General features: G+C 40.5%; 1 protein-coding gene across 1 annotated transcript in view; it reads left to right on the forward strand.

Moving 5' to 3' along the window:
* The first annotated feature begins 6,923 nt into the window (after positions 1-6,923).
* LOC109404208 (galactosylgalactosylxylosylprotein 3-beta-glucuronosyltransferase S) overlaps positions 6,924-19,522 on the forward strand; it is a 40,013-nt gene continuing 27,414 nt past the window's right edge. Inside the window, exon 1 of the mRNA XM_062851041.1 lies at positions 6,924-7,197. Within this exon, the coding sequence (XP_062707025.1) occupies positions 7,065-7,197 (133 nt within the window). The 5' untranslated portion in view covers positions 6,924-7,064. The remainder of the gene's footprint in view (positions 7,198-19,522) is intronic.

The following is a 19,522-nucleotide window of genomic DNA, read 5'->3' on the forward strand; positions in this document are numbered from 1 at the left end:
TTACAAGTCGCGATAAACTTTATTCATCACGATTAATGCCACTTATGCACCCGGAACCCCAATTCATGACCAGGAATATTACACTCATATACATATCGTGAAGATTCAGTAACAAGAATGCACAAAAAGTGATTGATAATTGAAATTTATCATTCCGGCTTCATGATAACGATCGCATCGCGACCGCACATGCCGAGCGATTCATTATTCGCGGTGCATGGTTTGCTATGAATGCTTGACGACAAAATTCTATCGTTGTTGCTATGATCGCGCGATGCCTTCCAACCGCGACACATTTGGGATCCTATCATGATCACTAGATTTCCATCCTTGCTATAGATTGACAATACTGGCCATCACGTGTTTTTGTTTACACAGCGTTTGATCAAGACGCCGCGACGCCGGCTGTATAAATGTCATGACGGGCTAAACGTCACTCTCAATTTGACACTAGCAATCACTGCAATTTGAATTTACCGTGTAATGTTTTCGGTCAAGTCTCGGAATCGAGTGGCACGTCGGTTTAGTCGGTGGCAGAATCACCTTCCAAAAATAAGTCGAAATCCAAAATTTCATCATTTTTGGTGCCCGGGAACTATTTTCAAAATGCATTTAAAGTTTGTATGGGGAAAATTTTTTGTTCGGGGCGAACTGTCACTTTATCAATTAGGTTTTTAAATTTTAAAAAATATATTGATTTTTTGCTTTTATATGAAAGAGCACCTTTTTCTGAGCCACTATGATTTTTTTCAGAATTTTAGAACCTTATTTTGGTACCTAAAATCAATTTCAAAGCAATTTTTTGAAATCACCTTTTGACAGCTGGGCAACTGTTTGACAGCTCCGCCCAGTACAAAATCCGACGAGGGGTGATTCGACAAATCGCTCCCATACAAACTTCAAATTGATTTTTAAATTGGTTCCCGGGCTTCAAAATTCATGAAAATTTGGATTTCGGCTCAGTTTGACATGCAGATTCAGAATATCGAATTATCTCAACACCGTTAACAAAGCCAATTGAACTGTCATTCTATCCACGGAAATTGAATTTTTTTTTTGTTAATTTAACCATCAAAACAATGGAATTGGAACGCAATAAAATCACCTTAGACTCAGAAAAATGAGCTCTTTCGATTAAACTAAAGAAAATGGTAATATTTAATTCGCTAAACAACCCAATTGTTGCTGCACTTCTCGATAAAACTTCCATTGCTGCTTCTTGCTTTAATTACTTCTGCCGATATGTTTAGCGTAACTCTTTGCATTGAATTTCAGATTTCTAAACTGAGTTTAATAAGGGCAAAAGTAACATGATCGATTTCTCTTCGTCGACCCTCTCTTCTTCAAATTAAACTGACAAGATGCAAGATTGATTAAACTTTTTGGTTATAAAATGATCTTGCGTCACAGACAAACAGATATGCTACTCAAATCGTAATCGTCGCACGATTTAACTAACATTTTGAAAGTGCAGTGTGGTTCGGACTGTCCTCGCATGTGTCATGATGGCGCTGCTGTTTCTACATAACGTCTCACTTTTAGAGAGAAATGAACGCAACGCCAATCAATGTTTACATAAAATGACTCAATTATGAACCTTTATTCAGTAACACATTTTGAAAACGACGTATAATCAATGGTGTAGCATTGATTATACGTCGTTTTCAAAATTTGTTACTGTATTCATCTTTCATGAATGGGTAACACGGTCCCGCATAATCACGAACTGTTAATGTAATGTATCTTATACTGTAGATGACCATAAACAATTGTTTTTTAATCAATTCTCAGACTGTCCGAGATAACAGTAAGATAACCATTCCATGTATAGATTTACCAGTTTGATAAATGGTAAGCCGGCAATTTACAGTATGTAGAATAGGCGGTTAAGATTGGTTACCATAAAAAATCGCTCGTTTTCTCGAACAAATTTTTCGCAATACAGTAAAGGATACAGTCAATATATTATCCAGTTTTTCGAACAATTCACTGCATAGCTAATAGTAAGAGAACAGTTGAACCATAAATTTGGAAAAAAGCGAATAATGTATGTGATACTGGTGATTTATAGTTATTCACTGTAGAATACCTGTAAACCGTATTGTACATATTTAGTTATGTACATTACTTTGTACTGTTCTTTTGTGTTAATAGTAACACAGAGAACAGACATCCAGGCTATAACAAATTTCATTCAGAAAGTTGTGTAAGGATTTGAATCTTCACTTGAGTAAGGTTGCAAACCAATATACGATGAAAACATTAACGCCGCCAAACACCATATTGCCACAGTCAGTGGTGAATTGAAACATTTCAAGTGGTGAATTAAATTAGTATGGGAAATTAACCGATTGCAGCGCCACGCTATTGCCACTTGTGTTGCCGATTTCAAATGGCCGTTAAATTCCTTACACAGTTTCGGAACTGGACTTGGATGTCTGTTCTCTGTGATAGTAAGTGAAAAAGGGAACAAATTAAATAAGAATCAGTGAAGCAAGTGAATACGTCTAGAAATATTTTACTTCAGGTACAATAACTCTCAATAATTCCATGGCATATTTTAACTTCCCGACTCGACCACCCCTCACCATTTGGAACCCCTCTCTCCCCGTCAGAGCGTGTCGTACTGGATGGATATTTCACCTGATTGCAGTCATTAAACACAACTCCGACTTCCGTTGAATAAACCGTTCCTGAATCCAGATGTATGGGCTGGCGGGCTGACTGCTGCTACTTGAGCCGATCAGTTTTTCAAATCACGGTACACCGAAAAAATTTCAAACTTAAAGAGTATGTAGTTGCCAACCATATAATTCATAAGACTCCAGAAGTATTGTTTTTATGTGTGTGGCTATAAACACTATGTCGAGCATTTTATACTGTATGCGTTGATCAATAAGTAGTATGTTCGTCTTTATATCGTTTATGTTCGCGCAAACATAACAATTATAACGGATTTCGTTATAGTTAAAAATTATAGAAGTTCACACATAATTATAATGATGGGATTAGACCCGGTTCAGACACGGTTTCTAACCAAGTTTGCAACGGCTGAAAATTCTGCAAACGCCATTACAGCCAGAGTGGAAGGTAAAGTTAATTTCTTATTAATTGTTAGCCAATATATGAACATTTTGAATTATTTTCAGGAAATCATCATGCGAAGGCCGGCCAGCTTGCAGTAGCTTCGGAGGATAAGCTGGGGACAACCATCAAAGCGGTATTGGAAGACAAGAGCGGAATCCAGAGGAAGCACCAGCAGTCCGGAGATCAACGAGTTTAAGGATTTTAGCAGCGTTATCTCCTCCGGATCCGCCATCGGCTGCCTACCCCATCGAGGACACTTTGTCCTTTAATTCTCGGTTAAGAGACAAAAGGGACGGCGAGATGAGAAGTTCATTACCAGCGTACCCACTTCGACGACAGGTGTACCGCACTGCGAACGGTCCCAGTATCCGGATTTTTTTCTCCTAAAGATATCTATCAGGTAATTTAAGATAATTGCTATTGATGCCACTGTTATTTCTCAAATGGTTTATTTTTATTTTTTTTCAGAATCATCCTCAGAATGGGACAGCCGTACACAAGATCAAGGAACAGAAAAACTTCGTGGGAAATAGCATCCCCTGGAACGACGGTGGTGAGAAACAACATCCCCCCAGCCTTGCCTCTTTCCGTGGCTGGAACCTAGGCCGGAATTACACGACACTATATACAGCGTTAAAAGCAGCGGGATAAGAAAAAATGGCTACAATTATATGTAGTTTGTATTATTTATTTTCACTTGTTCCAATAAACGATTAATAATATTTTGATAAAATTATTTGTTTTCGTTTGTTTATGGCTCGAATAATGATTTTTATGTAAAGTTGACACATAATTTGTATATACCGCTTATGCATAAATGTCATAAAGCTCAAACATAAATTTTATTCATCACGTCAATAAATTTTATTTGATTTCATGCATAAATTTCATGTGTAAGAAAATTTATAAAATTTATGTTTCCAAACATACTTTTTAAAGGTGATGACAAATTGCAAAAAAATATGTAGTTTCACACATAATAGTTATACGGAAAATATCCTCAGTGTACGGATATGCACATCACCCGTTTTCTTCATTCACGGATTCCTCCTTGGAGCTTGATTTCCAGTTCCTCTTGATTGTTTCCGTATACTCCAGCAGCATACTTCCGGAGGCCGTGCCAGCAATAACTCAACAAAACTCGCTAACCTTTGCCTTGCCCTATGGATAAAAGTGCTGAAATTGTTTGGCGTTTTCCTCAAGCGGCTGCAGAGAACGAGATGATTATAAATGTTTGCGACCTGAAACCTGTAAATTCCACACGGGAAATTAATTAAAAATTGTCCAGTTGGGAAACGAAAACTTACCTTCGATTCTACTCCAGGTCAAGGCAGCATTGTAGATCGACTCCGCTTCCGAGAAAGTGCTTTTATGGCGGAATATGTCCCCGTTTCAGCTGGATTTTCCAACCGGTTACCGGTCATAATTGCGAAATCTGCTTTTTGCTTTTTTTCATTAACAGTTTAGCACTTTGCAACAGGCTTTGCAAAGAAAAACAAATATTGGTGCCTCTCATCAATACAAACATGTACAACTGTTTGCCAAATTGTCGAGAAAAAGTAATGAATAGTGAGACGTATAGATGTAAGTGTGCTGCGCTAATAGAGTAGCTAACCATTTGATAGAATGTGGAGATATATTGCTACCATTGTGTAGGAATTGGAACCTCCATATACTTCAACAATGCCTGGATAGTATGATATAGTGTCACTGCTTGACATGGATTACACAAACTGTCATTTATGGTGTCTGGTATTCTGTTCCTTATTGTGCAACATACAATTAGCTGTTTGAGATAAAGTTACCTTGACGGATAAAATGAACTTACTGTTTGGACATTATGACAAAGGGTATTTTGTTATGCGGGGTAACACCACGGGGGAGTCGTCACCCGCTAAATTATTACATCGAGCTGAGGGATAGTACACCTGCAAACGAATGCTTCGGATTGTGCATTATAGATGGTGCTAGTGCGATGCCTAACGATCTTTTTGAAACAAATCTAGATTGAGTTTAAATAAGGGCGGAAGTAACATGAGAGAGTTCTCTTCATCGACTCTCTCTTCTTCAAATTAGAGTGATAAGATGCAAGTATTGTTTTTGGTCATTAATCGCTAGGTTGCGATGCAATCTAGCGTCTAAGTGTAACAAAGTTCGATTGAATTTTCATCTTGTCACTTTAATTTGCAGAAGAGAGAGTCGATGAAGAGAACTCTCTCATGTTACTTTTGCCCTTATTTAAACTCAATCTAGAAATTTCTTCTAAGTTATTTTTCTGTCTGAGCTTGCGTGCAAACGTAAAAAAGTTTAATCAAACCTGCATCTTGTCAGTTTAATTTGAATAAGAGAGAGTCGATGAAGAGAAATTGATCATATGTTACTGTCGCCTTTACTTAAACTTCAAAGTTTGAACAAAACAAACAGCGGTGCCGAATCGACATATGTAACTTCCGCTCATCTCTATGTAGGATTTCTATGAGGAACTGGTTTACCTAGCGTAAATGAGGATGAAGCATCTGTCAAATTTAGCATTTTTCTATATGAAGATCTTCTTTTTCTCTTCGTTTAATTCATCCCCGTTCATCCAGTTCCTCTAGTTGACCGGGATGTCGATGTAGATAAGACAGTTATTTATTGCCCTTTTTCGGGGGTGCCAAGTCATGCCAATAAACCCCTGAGTTTACGATTTCGTTTTGACCGACATTTTCACCCTGTCGACAACTGTGTGCGACGCGTGACAAAATTGTTGTCGCGTTGCACAACCTGGAATGCCGCATCATTTTATGCTGCTGTTTACCGTTTCTATGCTGTCTGTCACCGTTAGTCGGACGTCAATGGGCCTTTTCATTTGACGTCTTAAATCAGCTGATTTTTCGAGCGTTTGACAGTTCTTCTATGAAGATGACACTTTCTTGTTAGCATCTGTTGTTCAAGCTTTGTAAACAAATGCATGCACGGAACTGTCACATGAAAAGGCCTATTTATGCTCGGAGGAGAACCGTCAAAACAAAGGTTCGTCAGTCAGTCAGACAGAGCCAGCCAGCAGCAGTGTGGTCGGTCGCCATTCATTCATTGCGGTGCGGATGCGAGTTCTCCCGCATTCAATCGACGCGAATCAGTGCATCAAGCAGTGCGATTGGAGCGGTGTGTGGTGGGTGGCCAAGCCCGGTCAGTAGTGGTTGTTTCGTAAACTTGCTGCTGCGCTTTTATCGCGGCTGGTGGTCATTGTGTGTCGCGGATTCGATCATTTCGGCCATTTGATTTCGTTTACAATCTGATAGAATCTAGTGGCCAAAGCGAGCCAAAAATCATAACGCGGTTCCCTGTAGGGGTGTAACACCACCATATCTACATACAAGTCTGCATGCGGACAAGTGAGAAGAAAGAAAAATGTGTAGAGCTGCATAACTTTTCGCAGTCTAGTTTCGAAAGGGAAAAGCTGCTGCTGCTTTTGATGGTGGTGTGTTTGGCTATCCATTGCGAGCTGACAATTCCGTGTGCGTTATACAACAAAATAAATACCTACCCATATTCGAGTGAAAGAGCCGACACATTTATGTTGACAACAAGTGAAATTGAAGCAAATCCTTCATAAATAAAGATCCATGAGCCGCAGTGTAGATTATCTTTAAGAGCAAACCCGGGGTGACATTCCTAAATGGGTCTCTGGATCGGAACAGTATTGAGAGGATGCCAAAATTGGAAGAAATGCTTAAGTGATTGGTTGCAGGTGATGGAAGTTTAATCAGGCGCCCCACCACAGAGACGACCAGAAATGTCCCTTATCTCATCTCGGTGCTAAAATGTGAACGGGTTTTTAATTAGTCTTCTCCGCTGAATGAATAACTTAAGATAGAGAGCGGTGGTGTGGGTGCGAAGAATCACTTAGCGACTACCTATAGAAGAAGCGTGATTAGAAATTACCGAAACAGATTGAAATTCCTCCCCGGAGAGCCAGCCACACACGGTGAGGGGGAATGCTGCTGAGGATGGTGTTCACTCCCGTGCGAAATATGACCAAGGCGAGAAACTTTGCGTTCCTAGTCATGGGAGCCCTTCTGGTGTTTGCCGTGCTATCGCTGCTCAGCAGTGCGTCGTCGGCGGCCTCAGGTGAGTCTATTGAGGCAAAACAACCAAGTATCTCTTGATTCTAGTTGATTTAAATAATTTAACAGTTTATTTTCAATGTAAGGAAATAGGGTATCGCGCCACTCGGGCGGTGGCTTCTATATTCGTCTGTTTTCCACTATAACTCAGTCAAATTTGAACCAATTGACACAACTTTTGGAATGTGGTGAGATAGGTATATATACGAGTAAAGTCTGGTAGCAAATTGAAAACTAATTTTGATGTTGAGATATTGCAAATTTTGATAACTCAGTTTGTTGTCGTTTTGGTCGTTTTAACGGTTAAAACATCAAAAATGAGAGCAGAAAAACGTTCCTGTGACAGCAAATTGAAAACAATTCCTGCTATCGATGATAGCAAATTGATAACTGTTTTTGTTATCAAGAAAAATGAAAAATCGTTAAATGTAGAGTTTTTTGTTGATATCAAATCAAAAGTGCAATAATATATTTGCACTCATGATATATCCCTAGAATTACTTTACATAATTTACTAAAAGATTCAAAACTATTCAAAAAACACTTGATATTTACATTGATTTAAAATTACAGCAAACCAAAACAAAATTTGAAATCAAATTAAGTAAAGATAAACTGATATCAAAATGTGATATTAAGTTGTTGCAGAATACAAATCATGTTTTCGATTTGCTGTAATTTTGTTGTTGAACTTTGCTTGGGTATCTACCCGTGTACAACATTTCAAGTCAATTGGTTCAAAATTGACTGAATTATAGTGGAAAACAGACGAATATAGAAGCCACCGCCCAAGTGGCGCGATAAGCTAGTTCAGAGTTTCCCATTGCTCATGTGTACATAAATGTGACAGCGAGCCTCCTACCAAATTGTCTCCCAGCTCTTCAAAATCGCATTGTGCTGCGCTGCTAGGAGGCTCACGAAAATCTGGTGGATGCGAGCTAAGCGCCTAGCTCCCGGGGAGCTCGTCTCATGCGCTGCGTGAGCTGTTGGTATCTAAGGTGGAAAACAACTTCTTGGTAACGAAGAACCTCAACAACTTTTTTCCGTACACAACTCAAGTGTCTGGTTGGTCTATACGATACGACTAGGGACTCTCAATGCAAAGGTTAAGGTATCAATTCTCGTTCGTTTAGGAAGTTTTTGTCGTGAAATTTTCTAATTTAATCAGCGCATGAGACGAAGCTCATGAGACACATCTTGAGAAAAATGAGGCACACAACTTTCAGTCTCAAAATGTACAGAGCTCCTGGGAGCTCGCTTGCCATGTGGCTCCCGTACATGGGACTACAGCACGTGTACATGAACTCTGCCCTAGTTCATAAATTTGCTGTGGCTGGGGCATCCTACGACTCATGGCTGAACAAACTATTTCTATTAGAATACCATCAGTGTAATCCCGTTCCGCTTCTCAAAAAATCTTTAATAAAATTGTCAGCTTTTGGATTTACACAAACTTTGCCAGCTTTCCATGTGTGGTTTGATTTAATTCAGAATGTGGGGTTCACGTGCCTGGAAAGGTTGGCTAATTTATGACTTGATGACGGCAGGGGCACCCCTCCAAGAGGTCCTTCTGGGATTCTACAGGAAATCAATCCAGGATTTCACTAAGAAATCCTTAGCCATTTCTCCACAAATTTGTTGGCATTCATTCGGGATTTTTTTTTTCGGGGTTAACCAGTTTACTCCATAAAACTATTCTAGGATTTCTCAGAGAGCTCCATCTAAGATTTTTTTGTGGTTCCTTCAGAAGTTCCTAAAAGTTTCGCCCAGGAACTCTTTCCAGGATTCCTTCAGAGATTCCTTCCGGGACATCAAGGGACTTCTTCCATCCTAGAGTCTTCCAATAGTTTTGTTGAAATGTTCAGAAGTTTTTATTTTTGACTTCCAGAATATTCCTGGATTATACCTATTTCTGGAAATTCCAGCAATTTCACCCGGGATTTTTTTTTCCGGAATGCCTTCAGGAGTTCTCTCGGGGATTGCTTCAGGTATTCTCCTCAAGATTGCTTCAGAAACGCATTCCAAAATCAGGGGTTCGTTCCAAGAGTTCTATGCGAGACTTCTCTCTGGTTTACTACCAAAAATTCTCCAGGATTATATCAGGAAGAATTGTGACCTTCTATGTCTACATAGAAGGAATTCTGGCAGGGGTTCCTGTAGGAATCTCAGGCGGAAGCTCTTTTGGAATCTCGGAAGAAACTCCTGTAATCACAGAAGGAAAGCCTAAAGAGATCCTAGAATAAATTTGTGGAGAAACAACGGAAAGAATTCCTGGAAGAATCTAGGAATCAATTTCTAGAGGAATTTCGGAAGGAATTTCGAAGAAATCCAGGAACTCCTGAAGTAATCACAGAAGATATTTCTTAGGAAATCCGGGTTGGAATCTCTGGAAGAATCTTATAGGAATCTGGGGAAAAGCTTTTGAAGTAATCCCAGACTAGAGAGGTTCCGAATCTCAGAAGAAACTCCTGAAAGAATCCTAGGGGAAACTTTTGAAGCAGTGGCGTCGCGTAACCTCACTTTTTACCTGTGCACCGACCCTTAAACTTGCAATTGCAGGAGATTTATAATCAAAATCGAAATAGAAATGAGTGAAAGCAGCTACCGTGCCATGCCCCAATACCGTGTGCCTCCTAATACCGTGTATTTGACAAAAAAACTCAAATATTTTATTAAGTGTATTATTTTTTTTAACTTAGTAACTAGTTCAATCATTAGCATATTAAACCTTCTTAAGTTAGACGTAATAAATTTGGTACTTATTTACAATAACAAGCAATTAAAAATATTTACAAAAGGTGAGTGTAAATTAACAATACACGGTATTAGGGCATGGTTCCTTTTGTGTTCCAAATACCGTGTTTCGGCTAAAACTGCAAACTGAAAATATTGCGACATTTGCACCCATTTAGACTCGGCCAAAATTCATTATTATCACAGTCGAATTTCGTACACGACTTCGCAGCGGCTAGCGTACACAAGTTCGGTTGAGTTCGTGGCAGGGGCGTCGGATGCACAACAGGTAAACAAAATAAGTTTGATTTGTGTGAAATGTCGCTGGGAAATGAAGATGGAATGGATTCTCAAATTATCACAGTAGTCTAAACATTTATGAGAAACCCAATATTATTGATACTTTTTACTTTATGGATCAATTGTACAAACCTCTAGGCAACGTTTAACGCACAGGTTCTTTAAGTTTGAACTTAGTATGATTTATATAGTGATGATTCAAAGGACCACCGATGTATGCGGGTCACATACACGGTATTAGGCACAATGCTATGTTTTACCATTTTGATTTGAACCATGGCTGAAACATTTGGAATTCCATTAATTATATTTATTTTCCATAACACACACAATAAGCAATAAAATAGCATTTAAAAAATCAAGAAACACGAATAATTATTTTTTACAGGGTTCTTTGAAGTGAAGAGCATCCTTAAGGTCACGGTATTAGGGCATGGCACGGTATTCTCGTCATTTTCTAATCATTACAAGCAAATTAGTTAAAAAAATTCAAGAATTTATCCTTGGTGCACAGGGGAAAAGTGAGGTTACGCGATGCCACTGTTTTGAAGGAACCCCAAATAAACCCCCGGAAGAATCTCATCAAGAAATCCCTGTGCGAAGGATTTCTTGGAGGAATCCTGGAAGGAATTCCTGTGAAATCTCCTGAAGGTGTTTTCCTACCGTCACTAAGGCTTCTTACGGCATCATCAGTGTTAGATCATAGTAAGCGTTGAATTATGTATGAATAAAACATCATTAGTTACTTGCACTCTAACTTGACTAGACGTCTCTATCAGGTTATGAGCCCGGGAATGTTTCCATAGAAACGGTCGTTGTTATTGGCCGAAAGTGAAATTTTTTCTCGAAGCAGGAAGAAAGGAAGCGAAGCGATGCCACGGACCCGGCGTTCCGGCGATATTGTGGAGCCCACAGGAAACCAGGCTGCAGGACATGGTGAAAATGTGCACCAGTACGCGCAGATGGGGAGTGCGGCGAGAATCCCAAGCAGCAGCATTTCGCTTCCGGCAGTGCAGAAGCTGAAAGGACGGGATAATTATGTCACGTGGACCTTTGCGATGCGCATGGTGATGATCCGCGAGGGCACCTGGCGCGCGGTGGATCATCCGGACGATTTTCAAGTGGATCCGGATTTGTCAGACAGGGCGCTGGCAACCATATGTCTCAGCATTGAACCGTCCAGCGGTCCAAAACAGCGAAGGAAGCCTGGAACAGCTTGAAAACGGCGTTTCAAGATTGCGGGCGGTACCGGAAGATAAGCTTGTTGCGGAAATTGACCAGGCTGGAGTTGGAAGACTGCTCGTCCGTAGAGGAGTACGTCGACGAAATCATGTCAACGAGCCACAAGCTAGAAGAGATTGGGTTCGTGCTGGACGACGAATGGCTGTCGTTAATCCTGCTCATGGGACTACCGGGCGAGCTGCACGGAGAGGAGATTTATATGGAGCAGCCGGAAGGATTTCGGGACGAACGAGCTCCGACGAAGGTATGCCGTCTCAAGAAGGCACTTTATGGCTTGAAGCAGGCCAGCCGCGTCTGGAACCAGAAGCTGGATGAAAAGCTCAAGGCGATTGGATTCCAGAGATCGATGTACGACTCGTGCGTATATTATCGTTTCGAGGATGGGAAGGTTATCATCATATCCGTTTACGTTGATGACTTCCTACTATTTTCCAACAATCAAGCGCTAGTGGACCAGGTGAAGCAGCAGTTATGTTCCGAATTCCAAATGAAGGACATGGGGCAGGTCAAGCAGATTCTGGGACTGCGGGTCACACGATCCGATGGCATGGTAGCCATAGACCAGGAGCATTATATTGATGAGCTTTTGAAGCGATTCCGGATGGAGGAGTCAAACCCAGTATCGACACCCCTGGACGTCAATCAGAAGTTGACCAAAGCGATGAAGCCGGAGTCTGTGGAAGAAAAGGAAAGGATGAAAAGTATTCCGTTCAAAGAGCTGGTTGGTGGTTTGCAATTCGTTGCACAATGCTCTCGGCCTGATATCAGCTACGCGGTAAGTGTTGTCAGCAGCTTTAGTAACGATCCGGGATCAGCACACTGGACGGCAGCGAAGCGTATTCTACGATATCTGAAGGGGACGAAAAACCACAAGCTAGTGTACCGTGCTGATTCGGAGCAGGATTTCCAAGGCTACAGTGATGCAGATTGGGCAAACGACGTTGAAACTCGGCGTTCAGTTTCCGGCTACGTGTTTATGCAGAGCGGCGGTGCGGTTTCATGGAGCTCGAAAAGGCAATCCACGGTAGCACTGTCTACTACCGAAGCCGAATATATGGCACTTTCATCTGCTACCCAGGAAGCGGCTTGGTGGAGAGGATTCCGTCAAGAGCTTCATGGCGCCGAAATGTCAGTACCGATCAACTGCGACAACAAGAGCGCCATCAGCCTGGCGGAGAAAGATGTGGGCTACTCTTCAAGAAGCAAGCACATAGACATAAGACACCATTATGTACGAGAACAATTAGCATCTAGGGCAATTTGTTTAAACCATGTATCATCGATCCTTCAGGCAGCCGACATTTTTACTAAACCTGTACCAAATTCAAAGCTGTTTGAAGAGAGAAAAATGTTAGGAATTATCGCTTAAGGGGGGATGTTAGATCATAGTAAGCGTTGAATTATGTATGAATAAAACATCATTAGTTACTTGCACTCTAACTTGACTAGACGTCTCTATCAATCAGCATCGGCACAGGGCTGTTACAACAGTCGCGAATTTCGCGGTTTTAGCGTATTTGTCGCGGATTTATGTGCCACGACGCGGATTCTTGAAATTTGTTCGCGATTTTCGCGGATTTGTCAGATTTAAGTCGCGCATTTCGCGGATGCCTATCTGTATGGCAGTTGTAATTTACTTTAAACCATTTTCGATTTCTTTCAAAATTATGTATTTCCATCGAAGCTCTGTCAAATGTTATATGTATTTTGCAGCTTCAAAGAAGTTTCTGTTTTAATAAAGTTTTCAAAACTACAAAATATATTGAAAGTCGCAAATTTATGCTAATTTCTCCTACAAGTCAAAAGTTTTTTTAAATGGAATGACAGCGGATGCATACCACGAATGTTTGCGAAGAAAAGGTCATGCAATTTTGTTGAACCGATCTTATATCTTCATAAGAAAAACAATATGAAAAGAATAATGGTGTCTCTACAATTTCTCTAGATTCAGATGGAATTTCCCAGAGATCGTTTTCTCAATAAACTCAAAAAATGAAATTCTCTGCTTAGATATCGCAACTTTGATTTCACTTTTTTTTTGCCCTGTACCTATAGGCTTATATCCAGGATTGAGATCTTTCAATTCGGTTCTCTGCTCCACTATGGGTGATCAGGACTAAACATTCCAATTTCGAAAAAAAATACCGAAAATTTCGTTAAAAGCGGGACGAGCAAAGATTTACTTATAAATGCATCATATCAGTTTGTTGGTACTGGCAGCACTGTTGGTCACGATACCGTGACGGCCGAAACGACCGCTGACGGCTTTGTCAGGATGACAGGGCAAAGTGACGGATGAGAAGACAGATGTGTCGATCAGATGTCATACAGTAAAATATCCATCGTTATAGTGAAACTCGTTAAAGTTAGACAAACCCATAAGGTGAAAATTGAATTAAACATTCTCATGCAATTTGAACTATTTCTAATTTCCCTGGCCAAGATCACAGGGTTTGACGGTATTAAAGTGAAGGATGTTAATTGTAATTCTTGTTTTGAAAATGTCACCTTTAACACTTTAATGCGCCTCCAACGGTTCATTGCGAACCGGCTGCTGCAGATGGAGTATGGCTGATTTATCAGAAATGCTCGATAAACAGGAGGGACCTGCTAGAGCTCAGTAGTTTCCATACTCAGAAAACAGTTCCGGTCGGTTGATTTTGGAAGGGTTTTGAGAGTCGTTTTGGATCATAATGAAAATATTTGTGTTTTGTGACAAATCTTGTAATCTTTTTCTTTTTGGAGTCAGCAGACTTTGAATTGTTGTCTGGGCTTCCCACTATTCGGTTAATTTTAACAAACACTATAAAAATCAATAATGTAATAATTAGTTGTATCTAGTGTATTCAATTTGCTTATACCTAGTTCTCAACATTTGATTTGCTTACGTGATTTAATTTTAACTTTTTTTCATATCTGATAGTTTTGTGAGTAAACTCTAATATATTTCGAATGCCTGATGCTCAATAACGTTTTCTTGCAATATCAATTTAAATTAACTAAGAAACTAATAGTGGGAAAGTGCAGCATGTAATAGTGCTTGCTTATAGAATCGAAGCTAACGTGTGATCAAGACTTAAGACGCATATTTGACGTAAGCGACTAAAACTGACTAATTCGACATTGACTAAAGTAACCTATTTATGACAAATTAGACGTTAAGTGTATGAAATGTTTTCTTTAGTTAGGACCTGTTTGGACAGATGCTGATAGTGCTAGAGGGATATGGACGAAAGACAACTTTCAAAGATAAAAAAAAAACAGTACTAAAATGAGGATCAAAAAATTGACATAACGAACACTTCGACCATGTAACGGATCATAGACACACCAAAGATTAGTGGATTACAGGGCACAACATAAATTTGAACAATAACATTCTTTGAATCGTGACATAACAAAAAAACAAAAACAAACAAAATCAACGATATGACAAAACCGAAACTTTCACACATTCTATCGTAACCAACGGAGTCAGTACGCAACGGTGTCTTACTGGACGACATGTTCCGTGCACGGCTGGTGAACTGCTTCTGAAGGATTACGTTTTCTATCCTATCCAAAGGCCTAGTGAACTGTCGTTGTCCGCGCAAACGCGAGGCGCTTGTGCGCACCGTGATGGGAGAGGTTTCTACGTCCGTCGGCGTGCCGCTAGGAACCTTTCAAAAAAAAAAAAAAAAAATATTTACCGCATGATGAACCATCCCCTATGGATGCTTTCAAGCAAGTCGTCTTACTGCACTTCAAAAGGCCTTCCGCTAATGTTGGTAGTGATGCTAATGCTCACCATATCATCTGGGGCAGCTCAGAGATTAATTTGAGAGTCTCCAGTTTGATGGAATACTTAAGTTGTACAGATCTAGAGAGGAAGTGTTAGACATAACCCTTTGCTCTAGCAGAATTAGTCACGAGCTGGCCAATTGGCATGTGTCAGATGAAGAAACTGTATCTGACCAGCGCTACATCGGTTTTGAACATGTAAATGTTACGTCGCAAATTTTGCGTTTCAGGAATCTCCGGTCAACCAACTGGGATCTCTTTACCGATTTGGTTGCAGCCAAATTTCATGGATACTCACCATCCATTGGCACTCCAAATGATTTAGATGATGCTGTTGTTACTACAACGGCCTTCATAATGAAAGATTTTGAAGAAGCTGCCCCTCTGCGGACTGTGAAGACCACAAAAGGAACCCCTTGGTGGAACTCTGATCTGGCGAAGCTTAGGAAACAATGTAGAAAAAGTTGGAACAGACGACGTTCGGCTGGATCGGAGGCTTTCAGGTCGGCAGGCAAGGCCTACCAGAAAGCTCTTCGGTCTGCGGAACCACCCGGCTGGAACAACTTTTGTACAAATTAGTGTCTTTTTTATATCAAATGGATTTACACAACTGTGGTTCCGCCAATATTGTCTTGTGTGGTGGCAAAAGGGTGAAATGGAACGGTTCAATCAAAGTTAGATCATCTCCAAAGGATGTGCCTAATGGCGATGTCTGAACACGGCGTGTACATGGTGAAGGTTTATCACAAAAAAATAGGCATCGCCAAATCCGCCATTATTCGAAAATATAGACTTTTAGCTTTCATTTAAAGTGTTCTCCAAAAAAATCCACCGAGGGATCCCGAACAACTTTTTCTGATGAAATAAAAAGGAATTTTAGTTGAAATTCTTATGACTGTTCTTAATGTTGCTATTTATGATTCATAACGCAAGGCTAACAAAAAAGCCAATTATGCTTAAAATAAAAGATTAATATGATAAGTAATGAACAAAAAAACACAGCTTACTTTGATTGAAAAAAAAAGATTTTAGGAAGAAATAGAGCGAGTAAGTGGTAAAATTTGTTATTAAAATCTTATAATGATAGTTAAGGTGACCGCAGGACACTTCTTGGCCTATTTCGATGCGTATAAAATTCAGGAAAGGATTTGATGTAAAAAAAGAGCAAGCGTAGTGTAAATTTCCGCACTACAGTTTCGGCCGATTGCCGCAAAATTGCCTCCAGCCTGTTTTGGATGACACGTGCTTGCCGCCCGGTTGCTGCGATGCGAAAAGAGGTCGATCGTCGGCGGTGCGGTCTCTCCTGTCCGACCGGCTCGAGTCTTCGTGTCGCTGACGACCGACGACGTGCGCGTCGCGACGTCGCGAAGTCGCGATGTCTGATGGAGCGCGAATATTGTTGTCGCGGTTGGGTCGCGGTGTTCGATGATGCGCGAATGCTGACGATTCGCATCTCTGCGCATAGGGTGCTAAACTGGTATGCCACATCTTCCTTCTCCTCTCGACAAAAAAACACCCAAAAAAAAGGTTACCATCTCCCAGCTACATATTGTATACGGCCTTCACATGCGTCTGGAATATTATTTCGTCAACCTATTGATTTACTAAAACACAGGGTAATTCAATTGATTCTAGGCAATCGCACTAAGCCAATAACAGAAACATTTCGTTGCCAGAATCTCAGACGATCTCATGATCGTAAGAGTCGTGTGCCAGTTATATTCAAAAATTTTACTTCTTAGCTGTTGGAATTTGCTTCTTCGCGGTCCTGCATGTTTTTTGAATAAACCTGCACTTGTTTCTCACTAGCATAACACCGGAAGGGCCCGTTCGCATGGTTGCAACCACATCTCGTCATTTAGAGACGAATATGGTTTGACCAAATGCATAATTGACCACCATCTTTTCATTATACTCCTTCATTACTGCATTACTATGTAGTTTGAATATCGACTCTTCCTTCACTCTATATTAACATTCAATCATAACGTTACTCAGGATGCTTCTTTCGCCTTCGCTTGTCCTCACGAACCGTAGCTTTTAATTTAGATCTCTCTAGTTGCTGTCATGGTTCTTCTTCTTCTTCTTCTTCTTTTTCTTTGCGACTCTTCGTTCTCACTGGAACGACTGCTTCTCTCCAACTTTGTGTTCTTGGAGCACATTGAAGAGGAGTATTTATTAATGCGAACAAAGCATTTATTTGAGAATCCTTAAATATGTTATTATTCCATGCACGGCTTTGTTTGAAACATAATTATTCTGACTATTGTCCATGTTTTAAAATGCCCGTGTTAAGTGATTCATACCTAACAAGAATTTCGATGACATAATCTGTTGATCGATTTTAATTCGCGAATTTATACAAGTTGTTTTCAACATTGCCTTTTATTTAAAAAAATGTTACTGAACATGTTTTGGCAATCTAAATGCGGTGCATGTCTTAAAAGCTCCATATAACGTACGTATGCCTTTGTGTGGCAGTAGTTCGACAGATTTCCCATTGAAAAACTTTCAAAAATGCAAACTAAGACGTAATGAATGATGTGTTAAAGACTTTATATGTTGGTTCATATACATGTTTTATGTCCGGTTGCTAACACATTTGGTATGTTACTTTTTCTTGATTTTTCCAACGAAATGTACCTTTCATCGTGAAACAAAACTCGCCCGAGAATACTAAATTGACATGAAATCTTTTCTAAGCGAAATCGTTCTCATTCAAACGGTTGTCCAATCAGTCCGCAATAGCACCTCATAATTACAACCCTTAGAAACCACAACATGAAACATCTGGTGGATCAGTTGAGTATTTTTCGTTTAACGGAAATTTTCCTCCACCTGCAGCGCGAATCGAGTCGTCTGGGGCACTCACAATACGCCAACATTACTAATGTCGCTACCTGCACGACGGTTTTTCAAATCTTCTGTTTTTATGCATGAATTTCAACATTATAGGGCACATTCAACTTGTGAAAGAAGCGTTCAATGCTGTTCAAACAACTCCGGGATTTTCGAATCTAGGGTATGTGTTCCATCATTAATCTCACGCTCCCATATTCATCCTATTCGAAAACAAGCGATTACGGCACCGATTGATTCCGTACTTTTTGTTTTCATGGGTGCTCACTTCTAACAAAAAATACAAAAATAAGAAACAAAACAAACAGCGCTTCAATCCTTTGTTTTTCGTAGGATGAAAATGGGAGCCACATGCTTAAGAAGGGAACCAATACCCTATAAAAATTGTACAGTAACTTTTATATTTTCCATAGTTTCTCAATCCGAGATACTTCTTATTTCGGTGACTCTCCAAGCACATCCGAGGCTATCAGTATACCACAAAGGCGGACGCATAACCACGTCCGCTGAGTTTCTTTCTAAGGAGTCGCAACAAGCACTATTTGCTGTCGTTGTCGCAAGTCGTACGAACATGAATACACGTGAGCATCCTGTAGCTTCTCGTTAAAATCAAGAAATGAATTCCTTTACAATATCGACGGTAGTCAAAACGCGTCTGAAATTGCGCACACAAATCCATGTATGCGGATTTATGAACATTGAGCTGCCACTTCTCGAGCTTCGATCTGCATCTTCTGATGGTAATCCACATGCATAAGATGTCCTTCAATACGAGCACTCAATCAAAAGCACAACCACGTGCATAACGTCTGGATTTTTTTTAATTTATCAACGATAATTCGATCTCGTACGGATCTTCACACTCCGATGTCGCTGTTCGTGTGTGGCTTTTTCCCATTTTCCCCCGGCGGAACTCCAATCGCGCCGAATCCTCACACAAGTCCATGTGTAATTATTTTCACTTCCCCCCGGCGGAACTCCAATCGCGCCGGATCTTCACGCAAGTCCATGTGTGGATTTTTCATTTTCACCCCGGCGGAACTCCAATCGCGCCGAATCCTCACACAAGTCCATGTGTGGTTCTTTTCATTTCACCCTGGCGGAACTCCAATCGCGCCGGATCCTCACACAAGTCCATGTGTGGTTCTTTTCACTTCCCCCCGGCGGAACTCCAATCGCGCCGGATCTTCACACAAGTCCATGTGTGGATTTTTCATTTTCACCCCGGCGGAACTCCAATCGCGCTGAATCCTCACACAAGTCTATGTGTGGTTCTTTCCATTTCACCCTGGCGGAACTCCAATCGCGCCGGATCCTCACACAAGTCCATGTGTGGTTCTTTTCACTTCCCCCCGGCGGAAGTCCAATCTCGCCGGATCCTCACACAAGTCCGTGTGTGGCTCTTTTCACTTCCC

Source organism: Aedes albopictus, chromosome 2, assembly GCF_035046485.1.
Source record: "Aedes albopictus strain Foshan chromosome 2, AalbF5, whole genome shotgun sequence".
Lineage (NCBI taxonomy): Eukaryota > Metazoa > Arthropoda > Insecta > Diptera > Culicidae > Aedes > Aedes albopictus.